Source organism: Hoplias malabaricus, chromosome 4 (genome assembly GCF_029633855.1).
Source record: "Hoplias malabaricus isolate fHopMal1 chromosome 4, fHopMal1.hap1, whole genome shotgun sequence".
In the NCBI taxonomy this organism is placed as follows: domain Eukaryota; kingdom Metazoa; phylum Chordata; class Actinopteri; order Characiformes; family Erythrinidae; genus Hoplias; species Hoplias malabaricus.
In genome coordinates, this window is record NC_089803.1 from 13,207,519 (window position 1) to 13,227,347 (window position 19,829).

The 19,829-nt window shown below is 41.7% G+C and overlaps 1 protein-coding gene across 1 annotated transcript in view; it reads right to left on the minus strand.

Annotated features, from left to right (window-relative positions):
- LOC136695301 (zinc finger protein 850-like) overlaps positions 1 to 19,829 on the minus strand; it is a 97,591-nt gene that overhangs the window by 35,340 nt on the left and 42,422 nt on the right. The window contains exon 3 of the mRNA XM_066669310.1: positions 2,424 to 2,433. Coding sequence (XP_066525407.1) covers positions 2,424 to 2,433 — 10 coding nt within the window. The remainder of the gene's footprint in view (positions 1 to 2,423; positions 2,434 to 19,829) is intronic.

The following is a 19,829-nucleotide window of genomic DNA, read 5'->3' on the forward strand; positions in this document are numbered from 1 at the left end:
GAAGTCTCTACCCTGCTGAAAAAAAAAGCACAGATCAGCATGATGCTGGACTTGGTTGTGACCAGCGTTTGTTGTGTTTTTAGCATGTTTTTGTTGGGAATGCTGGTGACCAGCACATACTGGTTTTTGTTGGGAATGCTGGTGACCAGCACATACTGGCCTTTGCTGGTGATACTGGTGATGAGCAAATCATAACAAAAATCTACTTGTAGTTTGTCACATCTTGGCACGTTCCTGTTTGTTTTCTCCTTCCATGTGGCTCTGTCTGTTTCTTGTTTTTCCTATCTCCGCCCTCGTTCCACTCTAGCTCCACCTTTTTGTTCCGCCTCTTTGTCATTGTCCTTCGTTATCTGTGTCAGGTGTCTCTTGTTAAGTTCGTTTATTTAAGCCCTCTTCCCTCACTTCCTGGTATCGGTCATTGTGTTTGTGTTATGTTTCGTTGTGTTTTCGTCCTCGTTCTTGCCCGTCTCTCTTGCTCCTTTCATGCCCCATTCGTGTTTAACCTCTAGTTCGTTTGTTGTTATATTAGTGTTTGTTTTTCGTTTCTCGTTACTCGTTCCTTGTTCAGACTCCTGCCTGTTTCCTGTTCTTTCCTATGTTTATAAGTACTGTTATTTCGTGTTTATCGTCAAGTTAGTTTCGTGGTGTCATCTCGTTATTAACTGTCTGTGTTGTAGCGAGTGTGTCCGTCTCCGTAAATCCACTCTTCACACCCCCGTGACAGAATGACCGATCACTATAAGGACACAGCTAGCACGGACTACTCTCTTAAGAGATGTGTTATTCGCCGGACTCCATTTCACACAGGCCCCAAAGATCCCGTGGAGGAGGCGTTAAGAGCGGCCTCGGAATGAAGTCAACGGCTGCAGCTCATGCCCGGTGCGGTTCCTTTCCCCCGAACAGAGGACTCGATTCATGAATCGAGTAATTGCTCCAGCGGGAATCGACGGATCCTGAGGAGAAAGCGGGCTGGAGTCTCCCCCTCGCTGCAGGAATATCCCCTCAGGTCTGGGGAAATTCTTGGGGGGGGGGGGGGGGGGTTAAGGGTAGGGGCTGTTAGCCTCCTACCTCAGGACAACGGAGGTGAGGCTAACAGGGGTGCACCTCTGGGGGAATCCCTCAAGAGGGCGCCCATCAGACCCCCTAAACCAGATAAATCCACAACTCGTGCTCGGCGAGCAGCACGAGCACCTGCCTCATTGGACGTCTCAGCTCCTGTTCCTGTGAGAGCGGCGCCTCCGGCCGCGCCTGTCCTCGTGAACGCGGCGCCTCCAGCCGCTCCTGTTTCCGTGAGAGCGGCGTTTCCGGCCGTTTCTGTTCCTGGGAGAGCGGCGTCTCCGGCCGCTTCTGTCTCCGAGAGCGCGGCGCCAACGGCCACTTCTGTCTCCGAGAGCGCGGCACCAACGGCCGCTTCTGTCTCCGAGAGCGCGGCGCCAACGGCCGCTTCTGTTTCCGTGAGAGCGGCGCCAATGGCTGCTCCAGTCTCCGAGAGCGTGGCGCCAACGGCCGCTACTGTCTCCGAGAGCGCGGCGCCAACGGCCGCTACTGTCTCCGAGAGCGCGGCGCCAACGGCCGCTTCTGTTTCCGTGAGAGCGGCGCCAACGGCCGCTCCAGTCTCCGTAAGCGCGGCTCCTCCAGCCGCTCCTGTCTTCGTGAGTGCGGCACCCGCCTCTCCTGTCTCCGTGGACGACGTCGCTGCAGGGCCTCCTGTTTCCATGGACGTCGTCGCTAGGCCCCCAGTTCCCAAACACCTCTCTGCACTCCCTCCTGACCTCCAGGAGAAGCTTACAAGCCTCATGGCACGCCTGGAGGTCTCCTTGAAGGCGACGTCCGCCTCTCCTGTCTTCGTGAGCGCGACGCCCGCCTCTCCTGCTTCCGTGGACGATGTCGCAGATTCCTCTGCCTCCGTGGACGTCGTCGCAGATCCTTCTGCCTCTGTGGACATCGTCGCAGATCCTTCTGCCTCCGTGGATGTCGTCGCAGATTCCTCTGCCTCCGTGGACGTCGTCGCAGATTCCTCTGCCTCCGTGGACGTCGTCGCAGATTCCTCTGCCTCCGTGGACGTCGTCGCAGATTCCTCTGCCTCTGTGGACGTCGTCGCAGATTCCTCTGCCTCCGTGGACGTCGTCGCAGATCCTTCTGCCTCCGTGGACGACGTCGCAGATTCCTCTGCCTCCGTGGACGACGTCGCAGATCCTTCTGCCTCCGTGGACGATGTCGCAGATCCTTCTGCCTCCGTGGACGTCGTCGCAGCTTCCTCTGCCTCCGTGGACTTCGTTGCAGCTTCCTCTGCCTCCGTGGACTTCGTCGCAGGTCCTCCTGCCTCCGTGGACGACGTCGCAGGTCCTCCTGCCTCCGTGGACGACGTCGCAGGTCCTCCTGCCTCCGTGGACGACGTCGCAGCTTCCCCTGTCTCCGTGGACGTCGTCGCAGCTTCCCGTCTCCGTGGACGTCGTCGCAGGTTCCCCTGTCTCCGTGGACGTCGTTGTAGGTTCCCCTGTCTCCGTGGACGTCATCGCAGGGTCTCCTGTTTCCGTGAGTGCGGCTCCCTCAGCCGATCCTGTTTCCGTGAGTGCGGCTCCCTCAGCCGATCCTGTTTCCGTGAGTGCGGCTCCCTCAGCCGATCCTGTTTCCGTGAGCGCGGCTCCCTCAGCCGCTCCTATCTCCCTGACTGTGGCTACGGCCGTTTCTGCCCCTGAGACTGTGGCTACGGCCGTTTCTGCCCCCGAGACTGTGGCTACGGCCACACCCCCGGTCATACCCGTAGGACGGCCCCAAGGACTTCGGGGCCGATCCCCAGAACTGTGCCCAGGCTGGTCCCTCAGACATTTCCACGGACATTTGCCAGCCCTGGGCACCCACATGTTATATTTGTTCCAGTATCTGTTCCTGTCTTGGTTCCTGTCTCTCTTCTTGTCCCTGTACCTGTGTCTGCTTTTCTTTCAGTTCCGGTCTCTGTCACCGTGTTAATGTCTGTCCCTGTGAAAGTCCTGGTCCCAGTTCCCTTGCCTCAAGTCCAGTCCCCTGTTAGTTCTGTCCAGTCTCATGTCCAGTTCCCTGTTAGTCCTCTCCAATCATCAGTTAGACCCTCTGTCCAGACCCATGTCCAGTTCCCAGTCCCATCACCTGTCTTGTCACGCGTGTTTTCTCCTGTCTTCTCTCGTTCCCCGTCTCCTGTTTCTAATTTTGTCCATTATCCGTTACGTTCTAGTCCCTTGTTCCCATCCATTTCCTATCTTGTCCTGAGTCTTTTGGTTTCATTTTTGTTTTGTTTCTTCTGGCCCCTCCTGTGCCAGCTCCTGGGGAGTCTAGTTTTTCGCGCTCCGGGAGTTGCGCGTCTTGGGGGGGGCGTCTGTCACATCTTGGCACTTTCCTGTTTGTTTTCTCCTTCCATGTGGCTCTGTCTGTTTGTTGTTTTTCCTATCTCCGCCCTCGTTCCACTCTAGCTCCACCTTTTTGTTCCGCCTCTTTGTCATTGTCCTTCGTTATCTGTGTCAGGTGTCTCTTGTTAAGTTCGTTTATTTAAGCTCTCTTCCCTCACTTCCTGGTATCAGTCATTGTGTTTGTGTTATGTTTCGTTGTGTTTTCGTCCTCGTTCTTGCCCGTCTCTCTTGCTCCTTTCATGCCCCATTCGTGTTTAACCTCTAGTTCGTTTGTTGTTATATTAGTGTTTGTTTTTCGTTTCTCGTTTCTCGTTCCTTGTTCGGTCTCCTGCCTGTTTCCTGTTCTTTCCTATGTTTATAAGTACTGTTATTTCATGTTTATCGTCAAGTTAGTTTTGTGGTGTCATCTCGTTATTAAACTGTCTGTGTTGTAGCGAGTGTGTCCGTCTCCGTAAATCCACTCATCACACCCCCGTGACATAGTTTTATGCCATTTCAAACTGTTAGCTGACTCATGGAAATGGCCAAGATTATAAAACAACTGACTAAAATAATTTTTTTTTTTTACATTAATCAATTTACATTTTTTCTATCATTTTCTTTCTTACTATTTTTAGACATGTGATTGTCTTCTGAAAATGAAAGCACAGAATGTGAGTAAATAAAATTTTATTTTAATCAAAATAGTTACAGATTAAAAATGAAAAACTCTGGTATAAACCTACCAAATGTCATCATTGCTTTACACACACACACACACACACACACACACACACCAATTTTCAGTATTACTATTTTCTGATTTCCATTAACTGGTGTAACTGAGCAATGCTACACCTAGATTTAATGGTAAAATTTGACTCAGTAACCTTATTCTGTGTAACATAACTCAGTTTAACATTAGCCTTGCTCTGTGTAGCCAAACACTAACCCTAACACTTTAACCTCAATAACTAAATGTATCCTTAACAGAAGTAACCAAAACCAAACAATTTTTTTAAATAGTATGTTCTCTCCAGGAAAATACACACACACTACTTTTTTTTTTTTTTTTCTTTTTTGTTGATGTCCATAATTTTTTTAGTTATATAGCATCCTGATTTTGCCATTCTCATGTCCAGATCCCACTTCGCTGTGTTTTTTTTAATAAGCCAATTCTGGAAGCATCCTTCAAGAAAAAACAGAAAATAGAGAGAATAAGTTTTAGTGGAATAAATTTTTGCTGTAATGGGTTTAACTTATATAAATCCATCTGTGCAAACACCAAAAACAAAATAAGCAGGGTGCTTTAAAATTTTGCAGAGCAAATTATTTGAAACAAAATACCCTTCAGTGCTGCCAACTTCACAGGTGTCAATGGCTGTCTAGTAGTTTTTGTGCTGGGGCACATTTTTCCTGTCAGGCTTCTATCTTTCAGGGTATCTGTACTCCATATTGCCACTGCCAACTCTTTCACAAACAGAGAATCCTTGGAGGCTCTCTCAGTTTTGTCCCAGGCCTCTCTCCTCACCCAGACATCGTGACCTATATTGATCTGAAGACAAAGTGGAAAAAATCTGATCACATTTTGTTGTCTAGTGCCGTTTTATGTTCAAGGACAATTCTTGTGATGTAGATCTAAGACACATGCATATCTGGATCTCCAGCAATCATCTTAAAAACTAATTAATGGTACATCAAGGAACCTGGAATTTCACTGGAATTTGAATGTCTAGCTGTCAGTAAATAGAAATGAATATTGAGTAAGGAATGAGAGAAGAAAACATTATATATATATTTTTCAAGGTACCTTCCCATTCTTTTCTAAAAGGTTTGAAGGGTGCATGGATTGTGGTGGGTCTTGCTCTTCTATGGGTCTGTCAGGCATGGTTGGCTGTAGCACCAATGGTGGTGACACAGTTGCAAAGCCAGATTCCTGGCAGGATGCATAAACTTCTGTGAACATAAAAATATGAATGCTGTAACAAAGCTTTCCCCAGATTTTTCAGTTTATGTTAAAATAGCACTATGTAACTCTGATGTTGTGATGATGTACAGTACCTGTGACACATCACCAAGAGAAACCATTATGTATACTTACCTGTACTTACTCACCTGCATACGGGTCATGTGAGAGGGAAAAGAGTACTATCTCTTGATGCTGAGTTTTACTTACCTGGTTAAATCCATTCTCCACAGAGGGAAGGGGGAATAATAGAAGAGGGAAAATATATTATCTAATAAATAGTGATATTATGAATGAATGTTAAACATGCCATGACTGTAAATGAATCTTGGTACAGTTGTTAGTTCATTGTTATTTTTATTGTTTATGAAACTAGTGTATCCAAGATACAATAACTTTTACCTCTTAAGGGAATGGTATATTCTAAGGGGCGGGGCTACCTATATATATATACCACGCAAGGGTAAAAGAGGAGAGACTCTGCTAGACCATGGCGAGAGAAGCATAACCTAAGGGCATAATAAGACTCAATTGATTTAATTGTCTTTATTCTTTTTGTCTCTGCTTATAGAGAATTTTGTTTTGTTAATTTTTTTGTTCACAAGGAGCGCGCGTGTATATATATTGTAAATAGTAATACAAAGTTTGGTGTGTAAATAAAGGTGGAAGGGAACCAAAAATCGAACCTCTCTGTGTTATTTCGAGTCGACCTTATAATCTCAGGCCTCTCGCCCGACTCTACCCATAGAGAACACCTCCCACCATTTCACTATGCTCTTACTTTTGTTTGTACTTGTCTAGGTCTCGCTTTTTTCTTTTTAGTTGTAGTTTGTCCTTAGTTCACTGTGAATCTTTTCTGGAACAACTCCCATATTATTATTATCATCATCACTCTCCGAAATGCTGTCTGTTAGTGTTGCCTCCCTCTTCCTCTTTTTTTCAAAGGTGCAGAGTGGGGGCAGGGTTTTTGCTGCCTTTTTTTCAGCCAAGATTTGCATGAGGCTTTTTCTTTTCTCGTTATCCACTGTTGTTTTCTGGGCTTTCTATAACGTATAAGCCAAAAATATAGAAAAATGTAGTATTGCAGTATGTGTATGTATCTCGTGTGTGTGTGTGGTAATTTAACATACTGGTTCCAAAACAGAAATGGATCCCATAACTATTTCAGCACAATTTAAGTATTCATTTTTCACAAGATAATTATTATTTTTTTTATTTATTTATTTTTAATTATTATTTGTGGTGTATGTTTGTGTGTGTGTGAAAGAGTGTGAGAGAGAAGCACCGTTTAAGGTAGAAATAACGAAGTCAACTTCAGTTTACATAAGAGGGAGGCACGTAACATTGTTTACTCATGTATCCAGTCTGATAACAACTTACTGCCTTCTTTTTTGAAGCATCCTTTCCTTTAGCAGACTGCTCCTCGTTTGTTTTGGTATCAACCTCCATACGAACCTTTGGTATTCTGACCCTTTTGAACGGGTTATCGACTGCCTTTTCAATCTCTTCACGGGTTTCTGAAAGGTACAGAAGGTGAGTTAACTTATTTATTACTAACGTGTTAACAGATTTAGCTACATGGTGAATTCACTGTGAAGTATTGACCCACCACCCCCTCGCTCTGGAGGACTGTTATCCATCCATGTGAGGAACTTCGCTCATACGGTCCTCACAGACCGCCGTCACGAGAATAAATCCGCTTGAAGGACTGGTGCCCCCTCCAGGGTGTATTCCCGCCTTACGCCCAATGATTCCAGGTAGGCTCTGGACCCACCGCGACCCTGAACTGGATAAGCGGTTACAGATAATGAATGAATAATTAAGTTTAAGTTTTAATGGTTTTGTCGTGATGTAAATTCCTATAGTGAAAAATTTACTGAGATAACTTAGCTAGCACTCTCTAGGTTAGGCAACTTTTCACATAAAGGTTACAACTTATCTTTCAATATTAACACTTGACCTTTAAAAAAAGTTCCTTCCCAAAGAATGGAATACAGACGGTTTGTCTTTAATGTTTCTGGTTCGAAATCTTTAATATCAGATACTGAAACAATACACTTGTAGCCGTCTGTGTACTTGACATAAGCAAACATCCTGAGTGGAAAAAGTCTGTCAGACAGATGAAAGGCTGGATTGGTTTCAACGGTGTGCTGAACCCCTCTAGCCAATCATGGAGCGTCTCTCGCGACATTCTGCTCTGAACATCGAGGGAAAAACAGTCAGGGATGGTAGACAGTGAGTATTGACACTTAACATAAACAAATATTTAACGCAATATTCTAGTAAAAGTTTCTACTCTACAAATTAAAGCTTCCTCTGTCCTGCACATTTGTTGGGATTGAGATGAAGCTAAAGGCCTGTTTCAAATGAAAAAAAAATGCACAACTGGATATGAAAATTAAAAAGTATATAAAAAATGTAATAATAAGGTATTTTTTTCTTTTGGTAGAATTCAAAATTCAAAATAGAGTCAAAATAAAAGTCCAAGTTGTTTGGTTATATTGCACTGTGATTTATAGCGAAAAACAAAACATTATTATTTGTCTGACCTTGACAAAAAAAATACACAGTCTATCTAAACCATATATATCAAAACCGTATAACACAACGTTTTAACAATTATTCTGATGATTGATCCGTCTGTATTCCATTCTTTGGGAAGGAACTTTTTTTAAAGGTCAAGTGTTAATATTGAAAGGTAAGTTGTAACATTTATGTGAAAAGTTGCCTAACCTAGAGTGTGCTAGCTAAGTTATCTCAGTAAATTTTTCACTATAGGAATTTACATCACGACAAAACCATTAAAACTTAAACTTAATTATTCATTCATTATCTGTAACCACTTATCCAGTTCAGGGTCGCGGTGGGTCCAGAGCATACCTGGAATCGTTGGGCGCAAGGCGGAAATACACCCTGGAGGGGGCGCCAGTCCTTCACAGGGTAACACACACACTCACACCTACGGACACTTTTTGAGTCGCCAATCCACCTACCAACATGTGTTTTTGGACTGTGGGAGGAAACCAGAGCACCCGGAGGAAACCCACGTGGACACGGGGAGAACACACCACACTCCTCACACCGGAAACCGGAGCGCCCGGAGGAAACCCACGCGGAGAACACACCACACTCCTCATAGACAGTCACCCGGAGCGGGAATCGAACCCACAACCTCCAGGCTCCTGAAGCTGTGTGACTGCGACACTACCTGCTGCGCCACTGTGCCGCCCATAAACCATCTTAATAACCAGAAAAAATTAAGAAACGTCATTATGGTTTGTTCTAAATCACACCTTCCAGGGTATGGCAGAAAGTAGGTTAATCTAAATTACTGTTTTAGTCTGATTAGCCACATATTCTTATAGTAGGTTTCCATTATGAGAAATAACTTAATAATAATTTATATATTATAGCATATATATAATATCTAATTATTGTAAAAACAAGATCTTCAACACTTTATTTTTTAGTATATAGATGCCAAAACGGAAGTATAGGAATTACCTGGAACCCAGCAGCAGCGTGCAAATACCAAGATGTACGCTCAGAAGGATTTGTCATTAGGGGTTTGCCATTGTGGTATGTGTTTTGTAGCTTCTTGTACGCACAGCAGTCATATTTTGATATTAGGAGGGATGGATATGCGATGTGTATGCATTATGACTGAGGTAATGACTGACACAACATACATTATGACTGAGGTAAATACTCTGCAGTGATTGTTACATTACCTGTAATATATCACCTTGCCTCATCTAATGGATTTTATAATTTTTTTTTAAAGGATGAGGTTCCCTCAGAGGACGAATCATCACTTTCAAAAGGACAAGAGAGAGACAGCAATATGATTGAGGTAAATACTCTGCAGTGAATGTTATGACACCTGTAATAGTTCACCATGTCCTGTCTAATGTTTTTTTTTTTTTTTTTAGGTTTGAGGTCCCCTCAGAAGATGAATCATCATGTCCAAGAGGACATGAACACAAGGCATTACAATAGAGGTAAATACTCTTGCAGTGATTGTTACATTACCTGTAATAGATGACCTTGGCTCATCTAATGGATTTTATAATTTTTTTTTTAAAGAATGAAGCCCATTCAGAGGACGAATTATCACGTTCAAGAAATAGCACTGGACATGAGATGTACAGCATTACAACTGAGGTAGATACTTTGCATTATAGGTTATGTTCAAGCTTTACACAGGCGCAATGCAGTCAGACAAGTACTGTTCTCCTGGCAATCACCACACCTAGACTAATCAATCAGATTGTCAGACGAAGAAGCGTGATTTGTCATTGTATAGAGCACGTTTCTACTGCTCTAGATTCCAATGGTGGGGTACTTCATACCAATGCATTCGATGCTTTGCATTGCACTTGGTGATGTAAGGCTTGGATGCAGCTTTTACGTGGCCTACCACTTCGTGGCTGAGTTGATGTTGATCCCAATTGCTTACATTTTGTTATAATACCACTGACAGTTGACTGTGGAATATTTAGTAGCAAGGAAATATCACAGACACACACGCACAGTGTCTGAAACCGGAAAGTTTTTGCTATTTTGTAGTCCAGTTATACACTTGTACCAAGTCAGAGGCATATAAATAAACTAAAGTCCATCCATTATCTGTAGCCGCTTATCCAATTCTAGGGTCGCGGGGGGTCCAGAGCCTACCTGGAATAATAAACTAAAGTAATTATAATAATTTAAAATGGTTTTATAATAAGGGTTTTGGTAGTTGTTATTGTGAAGTTTAAACAAAGCTACATCATGTAAATGTTAGCTGCTTCATTAGCTTTGAAGCTCCAGAGTCATGTGTGTCTCTGACAAATGAGTGATTTGCAAGTCACGGTTTAGTCCCTAATTGACTTGATTGGAACTAAACTCGCAGGTACCAGGTACAATATTTCACTAGTGGAAAAGCAGAAAAGGGGAGCAGAGTAATGTATGTACCATGCAGTGGAAAAGCACCATACGTGGTTAATTTATTTTCTGTAATGTGTTGTCTCTCACTTTAAACAAGGATGATGCCTCTTCAGATGTAGGAAGTGCCACTGAATATGAGACACATTCAGAGACAAATGAGGTACTTTTGTTTTACATGGTTTACATGTACCTTACTTGTCGTTAAACTTTAAGCCTGTATTTTTTTATGCACATTAATCATATGATCAAATTTTGTCCTAGCCTGCATCCCATAAAACACTCCAACGAGTCTAATAACAGATTAGTGATTTTATTTAGCAAAATAACAGCATTGGATTTCAGGTAGTTCAATTTACGTTTATACTGAAATTCATGTTAAATCACTTGACACCACTTTTCCAGCATGGATTCTGTACCTTTGTGTTACCTACTCGCTTTAATATCCCATGGCTTTAGCTTTCAAATAACTATTGAAACTTATTTGAGTCACAAGCTGCATTATGCTTTTCCTTTAAAGATCATGTTTCATTGTGTCCAATTCCAAAGCTCTGTTATTTACACTTTTGAGTAGATGAAGATATTCTAATTCAGAAATCATCAAAACTGCATTAAGATATAATAAAATAAAAAACAGTCGTCCTTTATTTGCTTTTTCTACCTTCAAATTTACAAGGAAGTTCTAGCATTTCAACATGCAATAAATCATGATTAATCACACCACTAATATATATATATTTTATAATGTGATTGTCAGCCTTGGCATTATTTGTTATTTAATCAAATGATGGCACACCATCTTCATTCATTCATTATCTGTAACCAATTATCCAGTTCAGGGTCACTGTGGGTCCAGAGCCTACCTGGAATTATTGGGCGCTGGCACACCATCTTTGAGAACTAAACTACATAATACTGTCAGATTTTGAGGTGGCTATAATGTGTATGTAATTTAATGTGCTTAATTGTGAAATGCCAAAATATCTGTAATACACTTAAGACTTCTTTTCATCCTAGACTTCAGCTTCATCAAATGAAGAGGACAGTTCTTCAGAATATGATGAATTGCCATCAGATGACAGTGTCAACTCATCAGAAGGTGAAGACCGAGTGTGACCAGATGATTTGTATAGTATTAGAACTGACAATGATATAGACACCCCACTGATTTCTGCAGGTACAACAACAAAGGCAGAAGCACTACTTATGGTACTGACATTTGCTGCAAAGCATCAAATAACTGGATCACAGCTTGATGATTTGTTGAAGCTAATCAATTGTTTGTTTGGACAGGATGTTGTGCCAAGATCAAAATATGCTTTTAAAAAAGTTTTTAAAAATGATCTAGAAAGTGTAGATGTGGCCTTGGCTAGTGTTTAAATTAGTGAGAGCCTGACTACGCCACCTAGGGAGTGTCACCCTAGGAAATAACCCCAAGTACTTTCCCAGAAGCACACAGGTATGTTCCGAAAAGAGAAGAGACACGAAATGTTCAGCGTACAAAGTCCTTTACTTAATACCAGTTGTCTTACAACATTTAACCTGTTAATAACAATTTTATTAATAAGTTTAAAAAAAAATAAACACAAGAATACAGTGGGGTTTTACCTATTCACTACTGAAAATAACCCCAACAAGGTTACTGACTAGATTGGCTCACCATACGATCCCACCATTGGCATATATTTTAACTAGTTTCCCAGCAGACGCTCTCCTATACAGAGTTCCAATACTAGAGACTATACAACCCACACACACAGGTTACTAACAAGAGTCCCCATAGGGTAGTGACTCCACACACCACAGATCAAGTGCCCAGGAAAAAGGAAAGAAATGTCCAAAGAAGATAACCAGTCAACCCAAAGAAGGACACTCATGCACCAGGTTGCTCTGCAAGAACAGGTAAAATACACAATTATGTCAAACAGGCAGATCAAAGGTTTAAAAAGGACTGTAATCCCCACAGCCCAAACACAATCCAAAATAATAACCAAAATAAAGGGTTAATTTAAAAAGGCAAAGAAAAACAAAAGAACTCAATAACAAAACAAGAAAAGCCACAAGGGCAAATAATCAAAATAAAAGAAACAACCAGATAAAACAAGATAAAAAGTGGTTCGACCCCACAATGTATCCACAAAGGCAAAATCGCAGGAGACTAGGAGAAGCTCTGCTCCACACCACCTGGGCCACCTCCAATGGTGACACCCCAGAGCACCTAATAAAAGGAACATTTTAATCATAAACATATAAAACCGTCATATAATATGTGGGATAAAGCTAGCCACGTGCTAAGAACACATACCCTCCGTGCCTCAAGCCCTTAAACCCATCTATAACTAAAACATACACCAGCCTAACTAAAAGAATGGAATTCGTACCTTGATGCAGCTTGCCAGCCCACTCGTTCTCAGGCACACCAACATACACCTAAATACGACATTTTCCTGTTAATTCCCCTCCTATTTAGTCGATCAACTTCATTAAAATAGGTACGGTAGCTCCTTATGTCTACTGTCCAACCAATCGTACTCACCAACTGCTTTATATGCACTGTCCCAGATTAAAGCTGCCGCTAACGGCTAGCTGTGTGGTGAATCGACAGGGAGAGTGGCACCTGTCTTCTTTCTGGTAAAATGTCAGAGACGCTCAGCAGCAAGTACTGCGACCCAAATGATAAAAAAGTGGGAGCTTAGCCTACCACATGCTAATTGCTTGTATATATACACTGGAGCTAATGAGCAACAGCATGACCCAGGAGAGAAGTGGGGGGGGGGGGACTACGGTGGCTGCCCAAGCCCAAAAATAACTAATGGCCCAGTGACAGTTCTACCTGCTACATAGATTTTCATTGTTACTGTAAACATTACTGTGGAACACAAAATGATATGTGAATAAACCGCGTTACACATTGTCTTGGGTGTAACTCTGAGGTCAGTCCAAAAACCTTAAATGATGGCTGCTTTTTTATCAATGTTATTTCAATGTTCAAAACAATCAATGTTAATTCTAGAAAATCCAGAACTTCAAAGCAAGCTAAGCTACAAAACAGATAGGCCACAAATGGCAGAGAATGTAATAGCAAATATTTATGATGGTGAGCTGTATAAAGCATTATCAGCACCACAGGCAAAATTCTCTCAGATATTAATAATGTCCTTTACATTCAATTCAGGTGGTGCACCTCTTTATAAGTCGTCTTAAGTTGTCAATCTGGCCTATTCATCTTTACCTAAACGAACTTCCACCAAAGATTAGATTTAAACATGTCATGTTAGCAGGGCTGTGGTTTGGTTCAAGAGAACCTGAGATGCGTATGTTTCTAAAGCCTTTTGTTAAGCAGGCAAGTGACCTAGCATCAAAGGGAGTTTCATGGAAAAGGGAAGGCAGGGTTATGAATACCAAAGTTGTCGGTGCCTGTTGCTATGTTGACAGGCCAGACCAGCAATGCAGAATTTTACTCAATTCAATGGGTATTATGGTTGTAGCTTCTGTTACCACCCAGGCACACTTGTTGATAAACAAGTTAAATACCCAATCTCAGCAATAGAATATCCTGACAGGGATCCTGAAGACATGGTATGTGATATGGAACAAGCTTTAATTCAACAACAAAGTGTAAGAGGAGTTAAAGGGCCATCTCCTTTGATTAATATGCCTTACTTTGACATTGTTTGGGGCTTCACACCTGATTACATGCATGCCATCCTTTTGGAAGTGGCAAGGCAACATACAGCTCTTTTGCTTGAGAGTAGTGATAAAACATATTACATGGGAAGTCCCACTACATTAAGACTTTTGAATGAAAGAATCCAAAGCATCAAATCCCCTCATCTTACCACTCGTCTTCCTAGACCTATCTCTGAGTTCAAATATTGGAAGGCCTCTGAGTGGAGGGGATGGTTGTTATTTTACAGTTTACCATGTTTACAGGGATTTTAGATGCTCAGTACACCAAGCATTTTGGCCTTCTTTGCTCAGCATTATACCTGCTTTTACAAGATGAAATAACCTTTGAAGAGATCAACCATGCTGATGAAATGCTGTTAGAATTTGTCATAAGATTTCAAAAACTGTTTGGGGAGTCTCACATGACATTCAGTATACATCTTCTAACTCATCTCGCGAAGGCTGTGAAGTATTGGGGCCCCTTGTAGACACATTCTGCCTTTGTTTTTGAAAATGCCAATGGTAACCTACTGAAATTAGTGCATGGTACAAAGGGTGTACATGTACAGCTTGTTGTCAAATTCATGCTTTACAGATCACTCCCTTACTTGACATCAAATTTAAGTGCCAGCGATCACGTGCTCCAGTTCTGCAGTGAAGTGAACACATACTGTAGGGTCAAAAAATCTAAAAGAGGTCAAAATGCAGTTGTACTAGATAATGGAAGGGCTCAACAAGTCCCTCAGACGCATGAATCACTCTTTGTTGCAATATGGAAAGTGCCACCAAATGAAGTCCTAGTACACAAACGAATGATCTACAATGGCCTTGTTTTCACCAGTCACGGATACAGTCGAACCCAGAGGCGCAATGATTGGTGTATTAGGCTGACAAATGAGTGTGGAGGGGAGATTCATCAGATCAGTTCATATTGTTCAGAAGGTGGAACTGAAATTGCCTTGCTTTTCATTCCTTTTCAGATATATTCAGAGGCCTTTCCCCTGCCACAATGTCAGAGGATTGTCCCACACATAGCTTGTGTTAGACAATGTGGTGAAGCTCAAATGCATCTGGTTACTTTAGATCAGATACACCAGAAGTGTATCACTGTGGTATCTGCTGGCAAGATGTTTTTGTGTGACTTTCCAAACTCACATGAAAGGGACTAAATTATACTTTATTTTTTTGTAATTTCTTGAGTAAAATTAAAGAGAATTTCTGCATAATAAATGGTTAAAACGTAAACATTGAAAGTAATTTGTTGTGAAATAGTTTTAGTCAGAAATGTTCACAGTGGTGATAAATGTAAAGAGACATCAACCTCTGAATTTGAAATTAAGTAGTTATGAATACACTGCCTAATGACTGAGAAACTCTGTGAAAGTTTTTGACCAAAAATCTAATGTAAAGAACTTTCCATGGCTGAGCAGTTGCATCCAAGCTTTACATCATTAAGCGAGTGCATACTTTTGACAATATAGTGTATTTATTGTTATCCACGGTAGAATATATTAATGGAAAAATTTTATTATCAGGCAACAGTCTCAAAAGGTGTGTCTATCTCTCCCTCTGGTCTGTACTGCAAAGATTTCAGTTTCAAATTTGTCAACATGGCAAACAACTTTGACTATATTTTCATAGAACGAAAGGGGAATGGAGGAATGATGTCTATTATATACAGTCATTTTATTTTCAGATTTATGATTAAACAAGCTCAGAGAACATTAGGATCAAAGGAATCGTATTTCTTTTTTAAGATGGAAATAATTCACTGTCTCAATGTATTGACTTTGAATTTTAAAACAAATTCCATTATTTTTCTACTTACCAAATGAGAAAAAAAACTGGCTATATGCACATAAAAAACAAGTGACATGAAGCACAAACACACACATTCATTCATTCATTATCTGTAACCGCTTATCCAGTTCAGGGTCGCGGTCAAACACACACACACTTAATTTTTATATTTTCCTCACATGCAGTGATTGATTTGTCCATACCTATTTACGTTATATGCTTAGAGTTTTGCTCTTTTGTTAATCTGCACAAGTGGCAATAATAATAACACTGCCATTATTGTTGTTGTTGTAAATGTTTCCTGTGTGAGCAATTGAATGACTGTATGATGTGCTGAAATCTCCGTCCATTACATTGGTTTGGATAGCTGCATCTCGTAAATCAATAAATGTGATATATTAACCAAAATCATTATGTGAACTTGAATAATTAGTTCAAATATATCTTTTGGGGGTGGCACGGTGGAGCAGCAGGTAGTGTCGCAGTCACACAGCTCCAGAGACCTGGAGGTTGTGGGTTCATGTCCCGTTCCAGGTGACAGTCTGTGAGGAGTGTGGTGTGTTCTCCCTGTGTCTGTGTGGGTTTCCTATGTGAAGTATCAATATTTGTGAAGTATTTTGTTCGATTTGGGTGAAGTTTGTTGTAGTTATAGCTCAAAGAGTGCATCGAGCCCTGCCCATGCATATTTGTTAAATAACTGCCACAACAGCATGTCAAAAGTTCAAAGTTTTTTTGATAATTATTTACCTACAGTCTATACAGATTTCAAAAATACCAGTTGTTTATTGATAAGACAAATTTCCAGGGAGGAGTTCGAAAAGCTCCATTTTCACATACCTGAATATTGTGGATAATAGTTGTAATTGCAAAGTTGTAAGACTATGCAGAGTATGCAATAAATTAAACAGCTTGTCAATATGTTTAATTTTCGCAGAGATATTCCATATTTTCATGTTGAAAATTTGAATTGCACCCCCTAGTGGGTATCGTTATGAAACTTTTTATGGGCTTAAGAAGTGCTACCATGGACATGCTATGGAAGTCTCATGATGAAAGGACTTTGTTATGGTCAGTTGCACAACCAAGTACTTATGTCTTCCAACCCTTATAGGGATCAAGCATGTGAAGTATCGTAACATTCGGAGAAAGCGTTTGCGAGTTATAGCTGTATTTGTCTGATATTTGGAACGCAAGCTCCAACCGTGTTTTTGAGTCTGGAAGCTGAGCAGAGATGAAATTCCAACTTTTTTTGATAATTATTAAAGTTCAGGTTCTTAGGATTCTGCTGATACCACATATGTCCATATTGGGTACATTTCCAGAGACTAGTTCACGCTCAAATATTTGTGTGCACTTGTATACTGTGAAAATTCAGGACAAATTCAAGAATGCACACCTTCGACTTCAGGACGTGTTACAACTTCAGGACACAATTGATGTCCTGATTTTTCCAAGCTATTTTTTTAGCGCCACGATGCTCTTTGGCCTTAAAAATGGCTCTTGAGCAAAAAATTTAATTTGTCTCAAATTTTCACAAAAAAATTAAAAATGTGTGTGTGTGTGTGTACTGAAATTTACTCAAAGTGTGTCCTGATGTTGTAACATGTACCAAAGTCGAAGGTGTGCATTCTTGCATTTGTCCTGAATTTTAACAGTGTATAAGTGTTCACACTTGCATTCTACAGCAGAAACATTTCTGCATCAGATGCGCTGTCAACGCAAAATGTGCCATGTGCATGGATTGGCACCTGTGCAGGATATAGTCAGTTTAATGCTCTGGATGAATGTTGTGGGTGGTTGTGTTCACATATACATCTCTTCCGGATAATCTCCGGAGCACTCCTGCATTACCGTGCATAGGTGAAATGGGCTTATGACTGACTTAATTTGGAAGATTAGGGAGCAGTAGCTAGCGTTAATTAGTTTCTGCTAATGCCGACCTTTCACACAGCGGCAAAATGGGCAGAGTTGATTGTATCAGAAACACCTGTGTGGTTCATTAAATTGTTTGTAATATATATATAACACACACCTTCTTCATGTGTTTTGTAATTTGTCCAAAATTAAGAAGGTTTGTGTCTGGACCATTCCAGCACTGCAGGGGAGTTCAAACTTGTTTAGGGGGGCATGAATTTAAATGGAAAAGAAAAAAGTTCTTAAAACTGATTCTCAGAAAATCTTTTTTTTTTTCGTAATTATTTAACTTATTCTAAGTTTAGCTTAGTCATGGTACTGTGTTGAAACAACACTTATAATATACTTATACTAACTGCACAAGCAGGGATGTGGCAGATTTGGCTACAAATCCTATGACATTTATCTCCACCAAACTTACATATGCCAGCCACCCATGTTCCCTCTCTTCAGCCGCCAAGTCTGCATACTTCAGCATCTTCTCTTCGAATGCTCTCAAATGGAACTGTTAACTCTTTGAAATAAACTATCCATTTACTTTTAGAGTAGCACACCATGTCTGGCCTCGGTGTAGTTAACACAATACTGTAGTGGAGTATGGATCGAATAAAGAAATGAAAACTTCTAAATGAAAGACTCTCCACTCCGATAAGGATTTTTTGGAACCAAATCCCACATTCCACAGACTACGTGTGTGCGAAAGACTCTGCACCCCCCCCCCCCCCCCCACACACACACACACACACACTCACGCACACACATAATGTCTACATCAAAGACTGACCAGGACACTTTCCAATGACCCCCGTCTTCTCCAGGGATGTAAAGAAAACAGACCCAGTTTATGACGCTTTTAGGCCAGAAGGAGATCAAACAAAGTTTGGAGACCAGGATCAAAAGGGACCATGGGTGCCTAGATTGGCGTCAAGATGGCGACTAATTATCTTCCGCAAATCACACAGATGGCCCACAGAGCTGACCTTGCGGTGAACTCCTATAGCCCGGCTAAAACCAAACAAATAGTATGGACCAAAAGTGCCCCCAAGTGGACGTTTGCGAAATCATGTTTCGCCCTGCTGTCTTCTAAATGCATAACGAACGCAACGAGTGTTTATAAACATGTTTATATGCAATATGTATGAATGTTACTCTCTGTTATTCTCAAGTGAATGTCTACTAACTAATGAAGTGATGTGTATTACTGTTTCAATCATGAAGGAAAATTTCTGTCTCTGATTAGGAAAACGAATTAGTTTTTAACTTCTAACATAATATTGTAGTGGGGTGTAATCGTAAAATACCCAAAATATATTATTCCATTATTATCTGTAACCGCTTATCCAATTTAGGGACGCGGGGGGTCCAGAGCCTACCTGGAATCATCGGGCGCAAGGCGGGAATACACCCAGGAGGGTACGCCAGTCCTTCACAGGGCAACACAGACACACACACATTCACTCACACCTACGGACACTTTCGAGTCGCCAATCCATCTGCAACGTGTGTTTTTGGACTGTGGGAGGAAACCGGAGCACCCGGAGGAAACCCACGCGGACACAGGGAGAACACACCAACTCCTCACAGACAGTCACCCGGAGCTGGAATCGAACCCACAACCTCCAGGCCCCTGGAGCTGTGTGATTGCGACACTACCTGCTGCGCCACCGTGCCGCCCTCCCAAGATATATATACACAGATATTTGATATTAATAATCCAGGACACTCATTGTGCTATAGTATTTTTTACTTTATTCAGTTTTCTGTGTATACGCGACTCTCCTCCCGCTCTGAAACGTGAAACAAGTCACGTGAGCCTCAGACCCAGGATCCAATCAAAGAAAGGAGACCTCCCAAATGGGCGTGACCGCGCCACAACTGAAAAGGGAGTGCCCAACTCTGTTCTGTTTCTGCTACTCTGTTCAGCCTTTTTGCTACTCTGTTTCTTTCTGCTACGCTCCTCACATCGCACTCTCTTCACTTCACGTGCGACGCTCTACTTCTTCTTACGCCGATGAAACTACTCTCCAACAGAACTTTATAGAGGACCTCACTCAACTTCCAAGGGACGCCTTGTGCTAGTTAGCAGTGTAATACAGAAACTACAGAGTAATGTCGAGCAATTTTCAGTAATCTTTTCTTTGTTTATTTGTGTTCCTGTTTGTCGCCCAATCAAAGTTTTAATTTTACGACTG